Source organism: Metopolophium dirhodum, chromosome 3 (genome assembly GCF_019925205.1).
Source record: "Metopolophium dirhodum isolate CAU chromosome 3, ASM1992520v1, whole genome shotgun sequence".
Lineage (NCBI taxonomy): Eukaryota > Metazoa > Arthropoda > Insecta > Hemiptera > Aphididae > Metopolophium > Metopolophium dirhodum.
This window is the reverse complement of record NC_083562.1, coordinates 8,141,708-8,160,824: the sequence shown is the minus strand read 5'-3', so window position 1 is coordinate 8,160,824 and position 19,117 is coordinate 8,141,708. Positions and strand designations below refer to the sequence as shown.

At 27.2% G+C, this 19,117-nt stretch overlaps 2 protein-coding genes across 4 annotated transcripts; both read left to right on the top strand.

The window, feature by feature from the left end:
* Nucleotides 1-2,426: 2,426 nt before the first annotated feature.
* LOC132941416 (probable ATP-dependent RNA helicase ddx52) lies at nucleotides 2,427-4,320 on the top strand. Its single transcript, XM_061009460.1, is given in 3 exon segments — nucleotides 2,427-2,603; nucleotides 3,225-3,538; nucleotides 3,540-4,320. Coding segments are annotated over 3 exon segments (681 nt in total). The 5' UTR covers nucleotides 2,427-2,515; the 3' UTR covers nucleotides 3,819-4,320.
* Nucleotides 4,321-8,280: 3,960 nt separating this feature from the next.
* LOC132941087 (histone-lysine N-methyltransferase, H3 lysine-79 specific-like) lies at nucleotides 8,281-14,291 on the top strand. Of its 3 annotated transcripts, none has more exons than XM_061008963.1 (6): nucleotides 8,281-8,447; nucleotides 9,720-9,816; nucleotides 9,910-10,015; nucleotides 10,672-10,767; nucleotides 12,916-13,017; nucleotides 13,239-14,291. In XM_061008963.1, exons 2-6 carry the CDS (start codon nucleotides 9,814-9,816, stop codon nucleotides 14,018-14,020), a joined length of 1,089 nt encoding a protein of 362 aa, XP_060864946.1. In that variant the 5' UTR covers nucleotides 8,281-8,447; nucleotides 9,720-9,813; the 3' UTR covers nucleotides 14,021-14,291. The 3 variants fall into 3 exon arrangements, with proteins under 3 accessions (XP_060864946.1, XP_060864945.1, XP_060864947.1); XM_061008962.1 differs by having other exon boundaries at nucleotides 9,676-9,816; XM_061008964.1 differs by lacking the exon at nucleotides 9,720-9,816 and having other exon boundaries at nucleotides 8,282-8,447.
* Nucleotides 14,292-19,117: the final 4,826 nt, after the last annotated feature.

Genomic DNA, 19,117 nt, shown 5'->3' with positions numbered 1-19,117 from the left:
ACATCCCATTAAAAAATGTTATTTTTTATCTATGTAATAAAACGATTTTTTTTTCAAGTAACGTATTATATTTACTATGATACTAAGATGACTCGTCATGTTTTGAGTTAAATTCCAGTAAAAAAAAAAACTCTTCGAGTAACCCATAGTTGGTATATTATAAAGTTGGTATACGTAATATATTATGGTTACGTCAAAAGTTACGCTCACTACTGAACTACGTTAGAAATTTTAAACTCATTAACGCCATACCTCATAATATATCAGTATAACATCACCTGATCACACGAACGTAACATCTCCAATCTCCATATTACTGCATAGTACTGTCGCCACTTATGCAGAGCGTAAACATATTACTGAGGGAAAGGAGTATCGGAAAAATGAACGTGATGTAGCTAAATTGCCTATCTATTACGCCGTGTTCTCATAATTTATTTATTATTGAAATGCTAAAATATATAATATATTATAATATTATTGAACAACAGTTAGATTTTTTTGCCATGCAGAATGATAACCACAATTTTGGAATTTGACCAGTATACGACATTATTAGTGTTCTACGACCAAGACCATTTATATGGTTAATGTGTTACAACAGACTCGACGTCTCCAATTTAACAAGTTTGAAAAATAGTAAAGCTCGTCTGCGGCTCTACCCCGGCAGTATTACCTTGGCTCGTTTGTAAATCGTATTTGGATGGTAAATATTAAAGTTATATTTACAATTTATTTTCGCTGGGTGTATATTATATTTAAATAACTCTATTTAATTATCAAATAATGAAATAAATGCACTCGATAGACCTTATTAATAAATAATTTTATAATCATTATGGATAATAATAATAATTATGGAGCCTATATACAAGCCTATTCAGTATAAACTATTCACTCCTGATAGTAGGTATTTCAATTGTCTAATTTTTTAGTTTTGTAGTCATATTAATTACTTACTATGTATTATAATATTATATATATAAAAAAAAATGTATTTTTTAAATTGGTGGTTTCAGGTTAACTACTAGCAAAATATATCTATATAATATATAAAAGACAAAAAGTGATTGCGTCTTACTGTGTCCTTTATGCATTCTTAAACCGTTCATCCGATTGCGATGAAATTTGGTACAGAGATGGATTAGACCTTGGATAAGAATATAGGTTACATTTTGTCTCGAAAAAAGGTAAATAAGAAATTTTGGGATTATTATTATTATTATTTTTATGATTTTTGTTTATAAACGGTTGCTATTGGTTTCAATAATAATAATAATTATTATTATTATTAATGCGTTAAGCTTATGTATTTTAGTACAGAAAGTATAGATTTCGAACCACGGTCTCAGTGAACCATTTTTTGATACTTTAGAGTTAAACTGTACACTTTGATGCACCTAACCCAGCCTGATAATATACTGCTAGCATAATCACAAAAACCTAGCAATAGCAACGCATTGCCGTGTCCAGCTAGAATATTATATATCATATATAATATTATATTACTAACCTATTTACGATGGCGTGATTTTATTTTGGAAAAAAATGTTATTATAATAATATGTTCCCAGTCGATTTACAAAAATACGACCAGAAAATTAATCAACCAAAATACTTATACGTTTATTATCAGCCAGTATAAGACTTTTAGGAATCGGAGGCGAATTATATAATTTATATTGAGTTGCGGATGCGTAAATTATAGTGTGGTTAGGTGGTCTGTTTCTGTTTAATGGAATCCATGCCAAAAAGGCACACCGAATACATAATCCTGCAACCAGAGGGCATGTCTACGGTCAACCACTAGGTTTAATATATATATATATATATTATGTATAATGAACGCTGAATGCTATAATATTAAATTCGTAACAGTAATCATGAATAATGATGATTACGTGACGTCGATCGCTCGTCTTGAACACGATATATGAGCTTATTGCGGGTTATTATTAGTGAAGGCGCCGACTGCTGAAACCATTTAATATAATATGCAAAAAGTATTTGATCATCGTTGATCGTTCGTAATAATTGCGTTCTGAGCCTAAGCTACACTGCTAAGCTAAAAATGAGGTAGTCCGATTCGCATACAAGTTTAGCCATTATTTTCTTGGAACTCAGACAAATAGAGATCTAAATCGTCCAATTGGACACAATAACCGTTCATAAAACACATGTCCAATTACTGCAGGTTTAACGTGAAACCGTTAAAAGACTATGAGTATTTTTATTAAAAATAATTTTGAAAAAAAAAATGCAATTACATGTGAACTTATGTTTATTATTGTAAACAAAAACCGTCAATTATATTATTTTACACTTGCGTACGTCGCGTCATTGTAACAATACGACAACAAATTGACTTGCTAAACAATTAGCAGAATAATTACCAAAATAAATCCACCCACCGTGGGTTTAAGCGAGTAAAAAATATCGACGGTGGTTAATTTCATAGTTAAAGTATGATATATTTTTTATACAACGTATCTTAAACACAAAAATATTTTTACCAATGGATGGACGGTGCGTTTATTTATTTTTATTGATTTTCATCATAAACTTCTTGTCCGTAACAAATGGAGAAAAAATATACATTAGAGGTTAGTAATAGAGTTTATATCTACATATTATAACGTGGCAATATTTCACATGGAAATCAAAAAATAACAATACAATTATGAATTTGTTTCTATGTTCCGATAATTCAACAACTTCGATATAACTATACCTTGTAGCATTGAATAGATCACAAGTGTCTGTCGTTTGAATAACTTCAAATAATTTTTGCGAAACTCGGTGCAGATATTTACATATTACTTCTATTTAATTGACTATTTATAATATTAATTAATAATATAAAACTAATATAAAACTATAATAATACTTTTAGGTTTATTGTAACAGAATTATATTTAATTAACAATTAACATAAAAATAATTATTGTTATAGAGTAGGTATATAATTTATAAATTATTTAACGTTTTATTCACAATGATTGTTAATAATAATTTTAAATCGAATTTCGAATTACATTGGCTCAAAAATATTTGTGTTAGTGAATAAAGTATTTCTAGCTCATCGACTCTTCATATCTAATTCACGCAAGTTGAAGTTAACCAAATTAAAATCGAAGTTGATTTGATGTTCAATATACTTACTAACATTACATAATACATAATATATTGATATTCAATATTTGAACTGTATGTCTACATTTCAGATTCTTTAAAAGTTAAGCCATTTGACAATCGCCTTGGGACAAAACAGCTTTATTCGGTAGTTGTAAATGCATTAAAAACAAGATATAAGAATCGGAAGATGCTCGAGGTGTCTAAAAGTCGTTATGCATTTCACACGGCGTGGAGAGGAATAAAAAATTTTTTCTGGGAAAAAGTTTTGAATGTGTTTTGTCCTTCGATAACCAGAGAGTTAAAAGCTATAAGAGTACTAAAAGATGCATTGGTAAAAAGTAATAGTAAAAATGGTATTCAAAATAAATTTGGTTTTACAATTCCGTTTAAGAAAAAGCAAAACAAAAGCAAAAAAAAAAACTAGTGAAGAAAATAGTGATGAAGAAAGCGATGAAGAAAGCGAAGAAGAAAGCGAAGAAGGAAGTTCCGAAGAAAGCGACGAAGAAAGCGATGAGGAAAGCAATGCAAAAGGAAAGAAAAAAACAGCTATAAAGGGTAAAAACGCTAAAAACAGTAAAAAGAAAGAAGAGAGTGACGAGGACGATGATGATAGTGACAGTGATGAAGAAGATAATAAGAAAAAGAAGACTAATAAAAAAAGTTTAGATGATTTGTTTAAGTAATTATAAGTAAAATAAAAATAGATACCTATCATTTTATAACAATACTGCAAAGAATAAAAACAATATTGAAGCTTTAAAAAAAATTATATTTTTTGAAATTTCACAAAAATATAATAAAACATTTTTTTCTTTTGTCGCTAAAATGAATACTATTATTTTATATAATAAAATTACGATCAGTTTTATTAATTGATGAAAATAGTTACAAAATAATTTAATTCATTGACTCTGATCAACTGTACTCAATAAGTTTAAATTATGTGCTTTATGAAAAATCGATAACCTTTATCAAACGTGGAATTAATTGTACATAAACTTCTAAATACATCTAAATACGCTTAACATATAGAGGTCATATCTGAGATAATACAATATTATAAATTATTTAAATATTACAACTATTGAACTATAATATAGTATAGTACATAATATATTATATGTAACTTATTTTGTATAAAATGATTTTTAAATGTTTCGAATTAACTATAACTTATAAGACACATCTTGGCTCTTACAATATACGTATGCATAACTCTTACGATCAATTTTTTTTTAAGTTTATTATAATATTATAAAATATAATTACTTAATACGATTAATTTGATATTCATGCAGCTCTGGCATCTAATAATTAGCTTCAACTCCAATTCTTATCTACATTCGTATACGTATAACATATACGCACAAATTACACGTTTGATATTTTCAATGTAACTACTATAATATTTATTAAAATAAGGTAAGTATGTTAATATTAGTCTAGCTGTATAGAAAAAAACGGAATAACTCATAATTGTTATTTAATTTAATTTTTTTTTTAGTTATAGCGAGAAAATTAATTTTAATTACCTTCATAGTACACTGCAATCACTATAATAATAATAATAATAATAATAATAATAATATAATAATTAATATAGTTAAAAAATAAATATTTTTGTATTTTTATAGGTACCAATTTTTACAATAAAATAAGCATCAAATTAATATTAGGACATTATTACAAATTTTGCACATAAATAATATGTAATAATATAATTTTAGTTTTTAAATTAATAATTTATTGTCTTAATTGTCTTTTAAATGTTTCACATTAATTTTTAAACTATAACGTATAGTTGAAAGGTTCATAAATTGTAGAACGTTAATATAAATAATAATATTTTTGGTACAAAATATTATAATAATTTCTGAATAAAAAACAATGTCATGCCTGTTTCAAAAATATAATTAATAACTCAAGGTTCTTCATAAAAAACACAAGTACTCGTAGTTGTCATCAGAAGTGCGTTGTTTGTAAAAAAATGTTGACAATTTACAAAATGAGATACAGACAGACAACCATTAAAAACGACAGTGTTTACTGACAAATACATTCTAAAATGGAAATATTTTCATTAAAATAATAAAATTTTTTAGAATTTTATCTAATTTTTGACTTTTGTAGGTAACACTCGATATCTGTTGAACTCTCATTACACTAATAAAATATGTATTGGACGGTAAAATTAAGTTTTTTTTCATAATATTATCGTGCCATACGATTCAGATATATAGATTTTTACTGCTGTTGTGATGGATCTTTTTATTCAAAAATAAAACAGTATATTATTATCACAAAATTTTAATATTCCAGAAGTCTCCGCCGTTTATATTGGCCAATTTTAAGTTTATAAGTTATAATCAACATTTGAACTATAATCAGCCACTTTTGTGAAATATTTAATTTTGAAAACTTCAATTCAAATTCAGTGGAGTCTAGATATTTACTTAAACAAAACAAAAAAATGTATCTAAAGTCCTTAGTTGAAAAATTACTGTTAAGGTTGAACATTTTTTTTGAAAGTTATACTTAAGTACTTGCAACTTTAAATTACTATAAAAGATACCGGAAGTGTATTTACATTTTTGGTTTTTCTATATTTCTTTATACATTTTATAAAAATGTAAAGAACTTCGACCGACATGGTCATATATTTTCCTTATGTGTTTCACCCCCACAGTTATCATTATTTTTTTTTATGAAAAAATTAACTACACTATTTTAAATAAAATAAAACTATTTGACATTCATCAAGTTCTATAGTGTATGCATACTTCTTATTACTTATTAGTTATTATGTTAAAACGTGACAATTATTTGCAGCAAGAATCAGATAAGTCCATTTACTATAAAATATACTATACTTGAACTAACGGACTAATCTGGTTGTTGCGCCAACTTGTGGAACTTTTTGTTTTTTATTTTATTTTGTGAATATGCGAATTTTTGAAATGTGGACTTATCTCGTTTTTGCAGCAAGCCATTCAAGACATTTCCATGACATGTATCGGATGGTTTGAAACGTCACAAAGTTAAAAACGAGTAAACCCCCTAGTATGTATCCTGTACGTTCTGGTATACCCATGTTTATTTTGTATTTTCATATTATGTCATGGGCTTTGTATGATTTGTCGTCCGCTAATCGTTTTTGATATTTGAGGCGTTTTATCAGTGGCCCTGAAGTGTAATTTACAATCGATTGAATTTTTTTTAAAAATGTAACGGTTCCATCGAAACGGATGGGTATAACCCGAGTGTTCGTCGCCACAGTCTGTGCCAAGTAAAACCTTATCGTCATAATCTTAGTGTCACGTTAGATATATTATAACAATGTACCAATAATCAATATAATATAATAATATGTGTTTGTATGCGGTTGTTTACTATTTTGAATTTTTGCCACGAGTGTCGTGACTCGTGACGTAGATGACAAATCGATACTGTGGAATTTTGTTGTTGGATCATTTCGTCGTGTCTGGGGCTGCACGCGGGGAATGCAATTTTCAGGCCAATCAATTTGTTTATTCGGTGATGGTGGTGTGCGCTCATTGTCCTTAAAATTGTATGAAAACACAGAGGCAGTGCGTATGTTGCCCACGTGATTTACGCATCTACAGAGTGGGCCGTTGTGTCTCGACCGAAAGGCCATTTTCCCCAGAGCGCGGAATGACAGCGGGAAAAAGCTCAAACTCTACGTGCACCGTCCACTTTGTATATTATACATTATATTATTATTTAATAATGTTAAAATATATTTTATTATTGTAGTGGGCTCGATGATCACTTCGGGGAGTGGTATAATTGAGTTCAACACTGTGTGACGTGGTGCATATAATATATAGTATGTATATAATTTAAACGCAGTTTGAATTGCAGGTAAATTGAAAAGTGCTTTTATGAATTGACGATTACATGCTATGAATAGTGATTGAATTATACAAGTTGAACATTTTAATCTGCTTGAAAGATAATTTATTTTGTATTATTTATTGTGTTTTCCAAATTACGACAAAATGGCAAAATTCACATCAGATCTATTCCCGACTAAATCCCGACCATATTTGGCTAAATGTTGCGTCACCTACTCGAAATAATTGTAACAATTCGTCAATATTGTTATTAATTGCTTCCAAATTAAAATGAATAATACAATAATAGCTTGCGTGCAGCTGGATGTGTCGGTTTATTATTTCGGTTATTATAACATTACATTTCACTAAAATATAATAATATTATGGTATTATCAGTTTACGAAAAAAAAAATGTGTATATAATATTATTATTGTAAGTGTATAGGAAGAAATGTAATTGAATAAGGTAACTGTCAAAGTGCCTTCACTGGAAAGCTTCTTAAATCCGTCATTCAAGCAATAAATCATTCGTCACTTTCACTTATTGTTTTATTAATTGTACCAAACAGATTGCGGATTATATTATAAAAAAAAATATTGAAAAAATGTAATATTAAAACCGGCAATAGCAATGGAGATGAGAATTATCGCGAATGGTCGTCTCGTTTTCAATATGTAAATATACAGTTTAAATAATACAGTCAACTGCCGTGAAGCTTCGCTCGGAATGTTTTTAATGTAATAATTTATACTCGCTTGCAATTTAATAACGACGAATAATAAGAATAATATTGTAAAAAATAAATTTACAGATTGTATAATAAATTAATATTGTAACAAAAAAAAAATATATATACATATATAGAACATTGGATCGCACTAAAATTAGCAAAACGAGGCGATCCTTCAATATAATATACCATCAGTAACCATTTTTTTACATCCGTACTATACTTTTTGAATTAACCGTTAATCATAGTTTTTACCTTTACTACCTAAAAAAATGTTTTCGACTCATCGGCCTAGGCACTATATGTATATTATGTATACTTACGTGGTTTATCTATGTGTGAATTCGCCGAATTTATCATTGTATACATTATTATATAATCGTTTCGGTTTTCAAGGTAAATATTTATTTTGCCGATGTTCAACGACACAGTCGATGATTTGCATTAGTATATGTGGAGTTCAAGTAAATAATCTAAAATGTAAATTCAACAATGTTTGCATTTAATACAAATGGATGCCTCTAACGGGAACTAGATGAATGATGACGGTAGTTGATGCATTTTAGACTGTTAGGTAAGGTACATCGGCTGCGTGTGATACGTTGGATTAATAATGTACACAATAAATTCGGTCCGAATCCCTCGACCAGTGCCACATCGAATCATTATAATACTATTCACAAGAAATATCCAACGTATATGCAAAATTATTTAAAACTTAATTGTACGTATTGTAAATAATCTTATAAGTTATAATTTAAATTATGTGATTTGTATTCTTGTAATGCTAGTAAATTGCAATTTTGAAACCAAATTGCCACAGTCAACGAGGATTAGCTAAATATATATATATATATATAGTATCGTGTATCCGCGAGTTATAGAAAGAATATTATTTTATCGTTGGAGCGAAATACGAATAACATCAATCCATACCAAATCACACCACATTAATTATACAACAAATGTATATGTATTAGTTCACGTACCCATAATAATTTGATTTTTATAATTATTGTTGAACATAAACCATGGTCACAGTGGCCATTTGGATGGATTTACATTATTTACTTTTATAAACTTAGATTACATAAAAATGGATAAACGATCAACTAAATATTATACGAAAGCAGTAAGTATAAATAATCGGTTAAGATTATATTATATTTGGTTGAGTAGATTGGCTGCAACGATACATTTTACGTTGGCGGAGATGTACATCAAATCATTTTTTCTTACTAAAGTTATAGGTATTCACGTGTCGGAGACAAAATAATCCCTGTAGGCTATCTTGCATCAAGGGTTAAATTATTTTTTTTTTCAATCTACTGCTTCGATTATTGATTTTTATTTACATTTTGAGCTTACCGGCGTTTAACTTAAGGCTGTCGGAGCCAACTATTTATTAAGTGGCAGAAAGGTTAGCGACTTTTAATTACCTACGTCGGTATAGCGCGGGGGCGCAAATTCGCAATGCTTCATTGAATAGTCGAATTTTGATCATATTTTTTTATTTGAAATTTTTTTCAGGTTTCATTAGACTCTGATTTTTAAACTAACTATAACAACGTCAGAAAAATAAATTTAAAAATACCCAAAAATATATCATATTATTTAGATAATTATTACACTTCTAAAAATATAGTTTTTATCGAAGTCCAATCTAATCTTCGTAGAGTCTTAATCAATAAAATAATAAAAAACAATTATCAAAATCTGACTATTTCACGACTTGTGAAAGTTTTTTTTATGATACAAGTTTTGTACTAAAAAGGCGTCGGATCCGTCACCATTAAATCAACACGTAATAAATAATAATGATAATAGTAAAAAATTGATAACTATACACCAATAAATGTTATATTTTTACATTAAATGCCTATAAAAACGATTAATATTTATAAGTTATAACCTATAATCGATTTAAATGTATACTTTCCTGTAATGTGTAGTGTAAAGGCATAATGATATTTTTTATGTGTAACATAAAATCCAGTAAACACACATCTGCAGTCGTCATTTTTCATTAATTGCGCTACTGCAATACATTTTATAACAAATAAAGCATTTAGAAAATGTAACCTGAACTTATGGTAATTATATTTTTAGTGTTTAACAAAGCTCGATATTAATAGTAATAAAAATATCAACTTTTTTGCTTAAATGTTACACTTGTATCCAAACAGAGCAAATACATACTCGTTTCAATGACACGCACGTCAATCAAAATAATTTATTTGACATTATTATGGACTCTAACCTGCCCGCTCCTACAATGTTTCTCTCCGCCGAGTAAGTAAAATAATTTACCATTTAAATAAGACACATATAACAAGATAAGGATATCACACAATATATAATATTATTGTCTAATAAATGTCTACTTATGTTTCATATTTTATTTACTTTGTAATATTACACGAAGCCACACTTCGAAATTCATCATAAGTAGGCAACGCAACAACGTCATAATGTTCGAATTTGAAAAACATAATATTTGTTTATTTAAAAATACTTGCATCATTGGTTTATTTTACATATTTTTATACTTTGGTTCGCTCACTATAGTAATATATTACGTCATAAATTATAATATCGTAGATATATAATGAACAAATAGTAATCTAATATTTAATTACAAATAGTTTTCTTGACAGTTCTAAAAAAATATCAATATTATAACAATAATAATAATAATCTATAGTACAAAAAAATAAATTCTTATTTACTTGAATTAAATAAATTAAGAAATAAAAATTTACAGTTAATAATAATTTACTACAGAAAAAAAATGTGTGACCAATATATTAGTTATGGACGTTATGGTAGATAAATAACTGAGTTGGTATAATTTTTAAATTACAAGAAACATTAAGCAAAAATAATTGTATTTATTAGTTTATTTAAATATTATTTTAATTTATAACAGTCGGTTATTTTGTTTTTAGATCCATTAAATTGCATAGCTCTTTTGACAAGCATTCAATCACTTCAAGCTATTTCATTAAAAGTATCCGAAGAGAGCTACGACAAATTAAATGAAGGTACAACTTATAAAAAAATAGTTGTGCTTATTTTTTCAGTTTATAAATTATAATTTTCAACATTAACCTATATAATTTAAAATGCAATGACAATAATTATTAAAAAATGTATTATTATTTATTAATATTAATATTGTTTTCTAATAAATTCTATGATACAATAAAGCGTATCCAGTAATTTGTTAATGGGTTTAGAGGGTCCAATAATTATAATTATAATAATAATACCTAGTTTTTTTATTTGGTATCCATATCCAGTTGTTCACTACTTATATGCAATAGTATATTATGTAAGATGTATAGTATATTTCATAACTAATAGATTACTTATAGTACTTATAATCTTATTAACATGTTTTATGTAGGTAAAAAACTAGCAAATTATACTTATGTAATTAATGACAACTTATTTGGTAAGTAATATTTTAGTAGTATTAAAATAATGTTTTGTACCCAAATAATAATTGATAAAAAAATAGATCCATTACAGCACTGATGTCTGATAATAAATACTAGGACCTAACTAGGTATTACAATTTTAATTATATTAATTTGTTTTTTGAATTTTACGTTATACCCTTTATGATGTACCTATTGTTTCTTTTTTACTAACGCATTAAATTACGTTAATTTTACGTTCTGAATAATAAATTTATTATACACTGTCGTTTTAGATTCTGAGCGGAGCGACGAATGTATTGATTTTACAATGATGTATTTTTTTTGTGTCTGTCATCACCTTTTGGTACAGTAAAAATGGTTCAATTTTCTTCAACAACACTTTTTTGATAGGAAATTGAATCTAGTCGGTACTTTGGGGAGGTCAAAAGTAAAAATCTCCAATGGTTTTCAAAAGCGTCAGGAAAAAAACTAACAAATAATTAAGGGAAAACAGACATTTTTACACAAAACTAGTTTTTGAAAAAAAATCAATTTTGTTTTTAGTGTAACTTTAGAATGTTAAAATTTGCAGTTTCTATAGACCATACAATTTTAGAAATATTGCGATATTTTTTGAGCTATTTATAGGCGTAAGAAATTTTGAGTTAGGTATATTAATTTTATAAATTACCATAGATAAAATTTTTTTTTGCCTGGTCAAAATACTAGAAAATTAAAAACAACGTTTCTCATAAGTTTTGTCAGTGGAAATTAAAAAAAAAGTTGAGCGTAAATCCACGGTATTTTGTATGATCTTTTGAAGATAAATATTTGACAAAATCACGAAATTTGACAAATTATTTTGAGTTGAAAATATATATTTTTCCAATTATTATGCAATATTGTATTAATAATGCTTTCAAAATATTATGCAATATTCCTCTTAATATCGAAAATGTTCAACATTTATTGCAGTTAAAAAATTATAATTTATGAAAATTTAAATCAAGGATTCTCATGAATACTTTAAACTGTAACCAAAAAGTATAAAAATATATATACACAGTTCATTTTTACAGACATTTTAAGTTCAAATTTTGAACGAAATTACATATTGAAACTAAAGAAAACGGTTTTAGTTATTTAGTTGTAATTTAAAAAATATTATTCGTGTGTACCTATATGCAACTTTTGGAGTAGGTAGGTATATTATTATATTTTATAGACATATTGACATTTTTAAATATAATTTTTTTTGGCAAAAAAAGAATTTGACCTACTATGTATTTTACTAATGCCTGATAATCAAATAAATTACCATTATCACAATAATATCATCAAATATACTTAGTAATATCAAAGTCTGACAAACCTTTTCCGCTTAGAATCGGTTTTCGTATACAATGATATTATAAAATTTATATAAAATTCAACACAATCCATTACAGCCATTACCTACCTACCTACTGTACAGCAGAGTGACACCCACTTACCAACTTTTCAATATTAGAGTGAATAATAGCCCCGCGTAGGATTTTTTTTATATTGTAATTTTGTAACAAGTTTTGAGCATTGAGCATTATACCATTGTACATTTCTATCATTATATTATTCAGTAAATATATTTCTTGAATTGAGCTGAATAGTTGTTATGGTATGAAAAATTGTTTAATTGTGAAATTTGAAAAGAAGGGGTGGGGTTATTTTGGGTTCCCGGAAAAGGCGTGTATAAATACATACTCTCATTTAAACATTTTATTTTTTCAGCGCTTCAAAACAATCCTAATCTGTTAAATCAATTAATTGCTCAATCTGGAAGTTCAAAGTCAAAATTGTCATCGTTACCTCAGGGAGTTCCGTTAAAGAATGGTAAATAAAATTACTTATATAATAATAATAAATATCATAAACAACTTAAAAATAACTGTAAAATGAATAACTCCATGAATATATATAAATAGACATAAACTCGAATAAAATAAGTTGGTATGTCTAAGTTTTGAAGGTTACAGTATCGCTACATGTTTTAATATTTTAGTGTTTATTTTATATTTTAATCAGTAGTTGTTGATGTATGAGTATTGTTTCAGGAGTTTCAGGAGTTTCAAGCATTTTTCCTCGTTTTGGTACAGGAATGTATTCCGTTAAAAATCCTGTAACCGTAGCATTACCGAAAGAAGTTACATTTAATGGTCAGAAATATGTATTGACTAATAGATTACAGAGACTTGGAAATTTCTTCAAAAAAGTAACTTCAGCAATAACATCGCCAATATCAAGTTCATTTAATTATTTAAAAAATGTGGGACAAAATCAAGGAGTTCTACCAGATGTACTAAAATCGATTTCAAATAGATTGAAGATTGGCAATGGAAACGAAGAAGATGAAGAAGAAGAAGCAGAAGAAGCAGAAGAAGAGGAAGAAGAAGAAAAACCAAAAAAATCTAAAAAAAAGAAGAGTAAAAAAAAAAATGTAGCTAAAAAAAAAGGTACAAATAAGAAGAAAGCAGAGGAAGAATCAGAAGAAGAAGAAGAAGAAAAAGAAGAAGAAGAAGAAGAAGAACGACCAAAAAAATCCAAAAAAAAGAAGAAAGCAGAAGATGAAGAAGATGAAGAAGAAAAAGAGAATGGAGGAGATGAAGAAGAAGAAGAAAAAGAGAATGAAGGAGATGAAGAAGAAGAAGAAAAAGAGAGAGAAGGAGATGAAGAGGAAGAAGAAGAAAGACCTAATAAATCTAAAAAAAAAAACTCGAAAAGGAAGAAAGAAGAAAGTGATGAAGAAGAAGGAGATGATGATGAAGAAAAAGAAAAAGACGATGAAGAAGGGGATGAAGAAAAAGAAAAAGATGAAGATGAAGATGAAGAAGATTAATTTCCTTAATTTCTTACATATTACCAGTTTATATGAAAGATTATAGTCCTTACGCCCGTTTAGAAAAAATCTTTTTAAAGTAGTAAACTAGATATTATGTATAATAACTAATAAGAGATAAAATATTGATTATTATCGACTGTAATATTATTATAATATAATATAATATCGACATGTACGAATATCTAAGGACTTTGATAAATTCTTAAAATATTTTTTGACAACAATATTATACAAAATTAAAGGAAATTATATTTTATTTTATTAGTTATATGGGCTTAGTCATTAACAATACATATTTGTGATAACAGAATTCTTTACAAAAAAGAGAGAAAAAAAATATTAAATCTATACAACTATACATTAATACAGAATACATTTATCTGATGACAATAACTTATGTTGTAAATATATACATTGATAATTAAGCAAATCGTCGAAGGCAGGGTCTGCATTGGCCAACGACATTAGGCGTCTTAAAGGCTCATTAGCCATATAGTTGGTGGTGGCGTGCGAGACATAGCTGATGATGGCCTTTGAGCGGGATGGACGGGATGGAACTTTAAAGGAGATTTGAGAGAGAAGGACTGGAGAATCTATATTATTGAATAATATTGAGTAGTTAAGGATGAATTAAATTAATTGATCCTACGTAAAGCGAAGAATGTATTGTATAATATTTGTTTTTACTACGTTTTTGTGATAACGTTTTGGGCAGATCAATCTTTATAGATCAAGTGTCAGGGTGCTAATTTGAAGTAGGAATTTTGCAGTTTATATAAGTGTAATTAAAAACTACACTAGTAGGTATACTAATATCGTCGAAAAATCTTATATCTAATACATCAGCAATAACTGTGCAGGTTAATTGGAGTTCTGTTCAGAATTGGTTTTTAAATAAGATGATTTATCATTGTTCTTAAATTGAGTATTATTTATACTTACCGGCTACCGCTATCCGGCGCCGAAAAGTCAAAAAAGTCCTTTCAGCAGGTTTGATCTTTTTTTCAGATTTCACGTTCAGTTTTAGTCTCTTTAGTGTCTGTAGTGTGTGTTTAATAGTGTTTGGTAAATATGATAATCATCTTAACTAAGGTTTTAAAATTTCATGAAATTTATTTTCTTGAAATATTTCATTTTGATGAAAAATAAAAATAAAATGTTTATTATACCTAAAAGCTTATAGTCGTCAACTTCTAAGTGAATATTTTTAAAAGTTGGCTTATTGTATGAAACAAAGAAAATATGTAACATATTTACATATAATTTTTTAAGTTGTTTAACAAATCTATAATAGTCATAACAAACTATAATATGATCTAAGTATTAAATAATGAGCCCATAGCACCTTCACATCACTCAGCCACATATACACACATGTTATACGACTTTTGTACACTTTATAATTACTGAAAATACACTATTATTTCATTCATTGTGGGAATTGACTTCAACTTTATTTCAAACCATTATCTTTTGGATGGCTAATACCTATACAACAATATTTAAAAACGCATGTAAAAAAAATGTTTTTATTCTCAAAATAATGCCAGGAATATTTTTCAGCACTATAAAATATAGAATATACAAATAACAAATATGAAATAATAAACCAACAAAAATAATATGTTTTTCTTTAATTCTAAGTATGATGTAATCAATTTATTGTTTCTAATCATCTATAACCGAACACGTTTAAAAGAAGAAAAAATATTTTTCATAATTTCATTGAAATATTTCAAGAACAGTGAAATTTTCAATTTTGAAATATTTCAATTGAAAAATTTCAAGTGAAATATTTCAAATTTAGAACCCTAATCTTAACATGTCAAATAAATGCGGAGTGCAAAATGAAAGACATTTAGACACCATAATCCATACTCGTCACGCACGTCACGTAACGTCAAAATAGCTTATAGGTAGTTTGTTTCAGATAGTTTCACGTTTTCATTGTTTACGTAAAATACTAAATGTCAACAATTTAACAATTAATATTTTTTTAGTATATAACAAAATACCGAAACATAAAAAAAAATTTATTTGTATTTATAATCTTTTTTTATATCAACCAAATTATTATCAATCCTCGTGATATATAAAGAAATTATTGTATTATAAATTTATCAAATAATATAATAATAAAATAATATAACAATATATGATTTCATCATATTATTATAATGTAGGTAACTACACTTCAGTAGCGTATCTAGGATTTTTCAAGGGGAGTATACAATTTTTAATAGACATTCAGTATACTCATATTAGGTATATTCATATTGTTGTATATACATATTGTATTGTGTACTAAATTTAGTCTCCGGAGGGGGGATGTGACCCCCATATATCACTCCCCGTTGATACGCCACTGCAGTACACCTACATAATGATAATAATTCTTTATCTATTTATTATATACTTATAACGTGGTTTTTGTTTATACATTTTATTATCCTTACTGTTCTTATAGAACGCTTTTTATTTTCTTATTTGAGGAATATTTTATAATTGTAACTAAAAACTTTTGTCAGTTTGCATGGACATAGATTAATTTTGAAAATTATTTGTTATATTCTGCTGTATAGTTATTACCGAATATTCTAAAATGTACATTTTTTTAATTAAAAGTTGTGATACTTTGTGAGTGATCGTATAATGGCTTACTCGTTACCGAATACAAAACGTCATGTAATTTATATCAAACCAACGTGAAATATTTGTTATTTATTTCTTATAGAACGTATTTCATTTACTTTATCAATTAACACGTTATAGTTATACTATTACATAATATTATTTACTTAGATATAAGTATATAACACACAGTTTAGTTTAATATTATCGAGAACATTATTAAATATTAACGTTATTGCCTTATTGGAGTTAACTTGTCACATGCGCGGAAACATTTTTGAATTTATTTTTAAAAACCGCAAGACGTGATGTTTTTCGTATGTTTGATTAGAACTAAAACAGGTATCGACTTTTTCACTTTAGTAAAACGGCATAAAACATTGATGAGTATTTTTTTGACTGATTCTTATGTAAAAAATTATACTGGTATTTTATTCGCATGTTCTATATTATTCAAAATGTCTGATCGCGTAATAAAATATAATATGTAATTTTATGCGCTGGGATGTAAATAATATATTGATTCTCCACCCGTATAAAATAATGTGAAAACCATAATTTAAAACAATATTCGACTGAGCATAAAATTATATATTATATTGAACTATTAACATAAACCGTGGGACATATATTGAATACAAGAGAATATATTATTATTTTAGCAGCGAACTATGATGTTCGAAAGTGAAATACGCCTTTTAATTTAATTTCTCGTCTCGTAATAATATGCGCTGTAGGATAACAAACTAACAAATATATATAGATTATAGAGTAGGTACCTATATTGTATGATGTACATGTTATACTATTATTAATATTATGTGTTCCAGATATCGATTGACTTATTGTAACGTTTTTAGCTTTATGAATGCGAAATATTATTATACTTTATGTCATTACGATAATTATTAATATATTTAGTAATAAGCTCGTCGCTCAGCGAAGCTTTTTGTTCGTATATTATAATATTGAATACTTTCACAAAAAAATACTTCAAATACCTACCCAAAACTCCATCTCAAAATGTCGGGACGAATCCATTAGCGTTTCACTCAAATGACCTAAACGCAAACTGAGAAATCGTGATTACGCATATAGTGCATAATATTTCGCATTTAATTGGTGTGGTGGACGTGCACTATTGGCTCGTGTATCGATTACGATATTAGGTATAATAACTGTTTGGTGTAAAAAAACTATTGTGATTTTGGTTTGGGACCGACACTGTTAATATAAAGTATAAACACACGCAACATTTACACGTGGAAATCCAGCTGAGGCAAGAGCAGATGCGCGACTAGAAATTCTCATATCGACTCTATTCCCTATGTATTTCACGTTTCTGCAGAAACAAAAAGCGATTTTTCTCCGGTCCACGGCTGGGACCTCACATAACTAAGAAACCATCTTACGATGATCACGTCCCGCCTCCAACACTTACTTCTTGTTGTTGTAATATTTTGGCAAATTGCATATTATTACGACTTGCGGTCGAGAAAACCGTGGTACCACCTATATAGCGCAACCAGGGTTCGTATCGTGATAGGCATTTCGTGTTCTTGTTGTGTCGGGTTACATAATAATATATTATAACATTTTCTCAGTATTTACCATATCCGTACTCAATTTTAACAATATTGAGATTAACAAATTCTATTAGTTTTATTTTTAATTCCAACTATTTGAATCACACAATCACTAATATTAGGTATACGTTTGTTAATTATTCATTATTATAGAAACCACATTAAAACATTACAACAATACGGTTATGTTGTTAATGTTTAAATTAGGTAAAAATTACACTGTTAACGAAAAAATGTGTGTTGATTTATTATTTTATAGATTGATCCATATACCATAATTAATTATTATTTTATATCAGAATGCCTATAAATTTTATCCATGTCTTGATTATTATTAATAATTACCCACGTTTTATAAAAATCTTATTACAACATCTATTTTTATGTGCATAATTTAATTACCTAATTTAAATAAAAAATAGAACTTTCATAGTTTCAAATTTCCATAAGTATAATTTGTTATTTTAAATATACACTGTGCAAACCATTATTGTGTTAATTTTTAATTAAATAAAGATACTGTTTTTAATTTATTAACAACATAAATCTCGTAATTGTATACATCAATAGTATTCATCAATAGATTCATAATAAAATAATTATTATAGTGTGCCTGTGTAAGATCGCATTTACAATCATTTCAAATTAATTGTCAATACTTTTGGAGTTTAAATAAGAACATTCAATTTAGGTTGAATGTACTATTTGACAATAACATGATAAGGCTTTTATTATCAACAATAGCATACTATGCTTATTATAAGCTATGATATGGTATTTTTTATTCAAATACAAAATACTTAATAGTAGAGATAAAATGTTAATCCAACAAACATTTTATATTATATTATTTACTCACAATTATTAGTAATAACTC

Bases quoted from the DNA above. Each gene is read 5' to 3' on its own strand.
- LOC132941087 (XM_061008963.1), top strand. The intron at 10,016-10,671 runs GTAAGTAAAATA...TTTTGTTTTTAG, and splicing joins ACAATGTTTCTCTCCGCCGA to ATCCATTAAATTGCATAGCT. The intron at 10,768-12,915 runs GTACAACTTATA...TTATTTTTTCAG, and splicing joins CTACGACAAATTAAATGAAG to CGCTTCAAAACAATCCTAAT.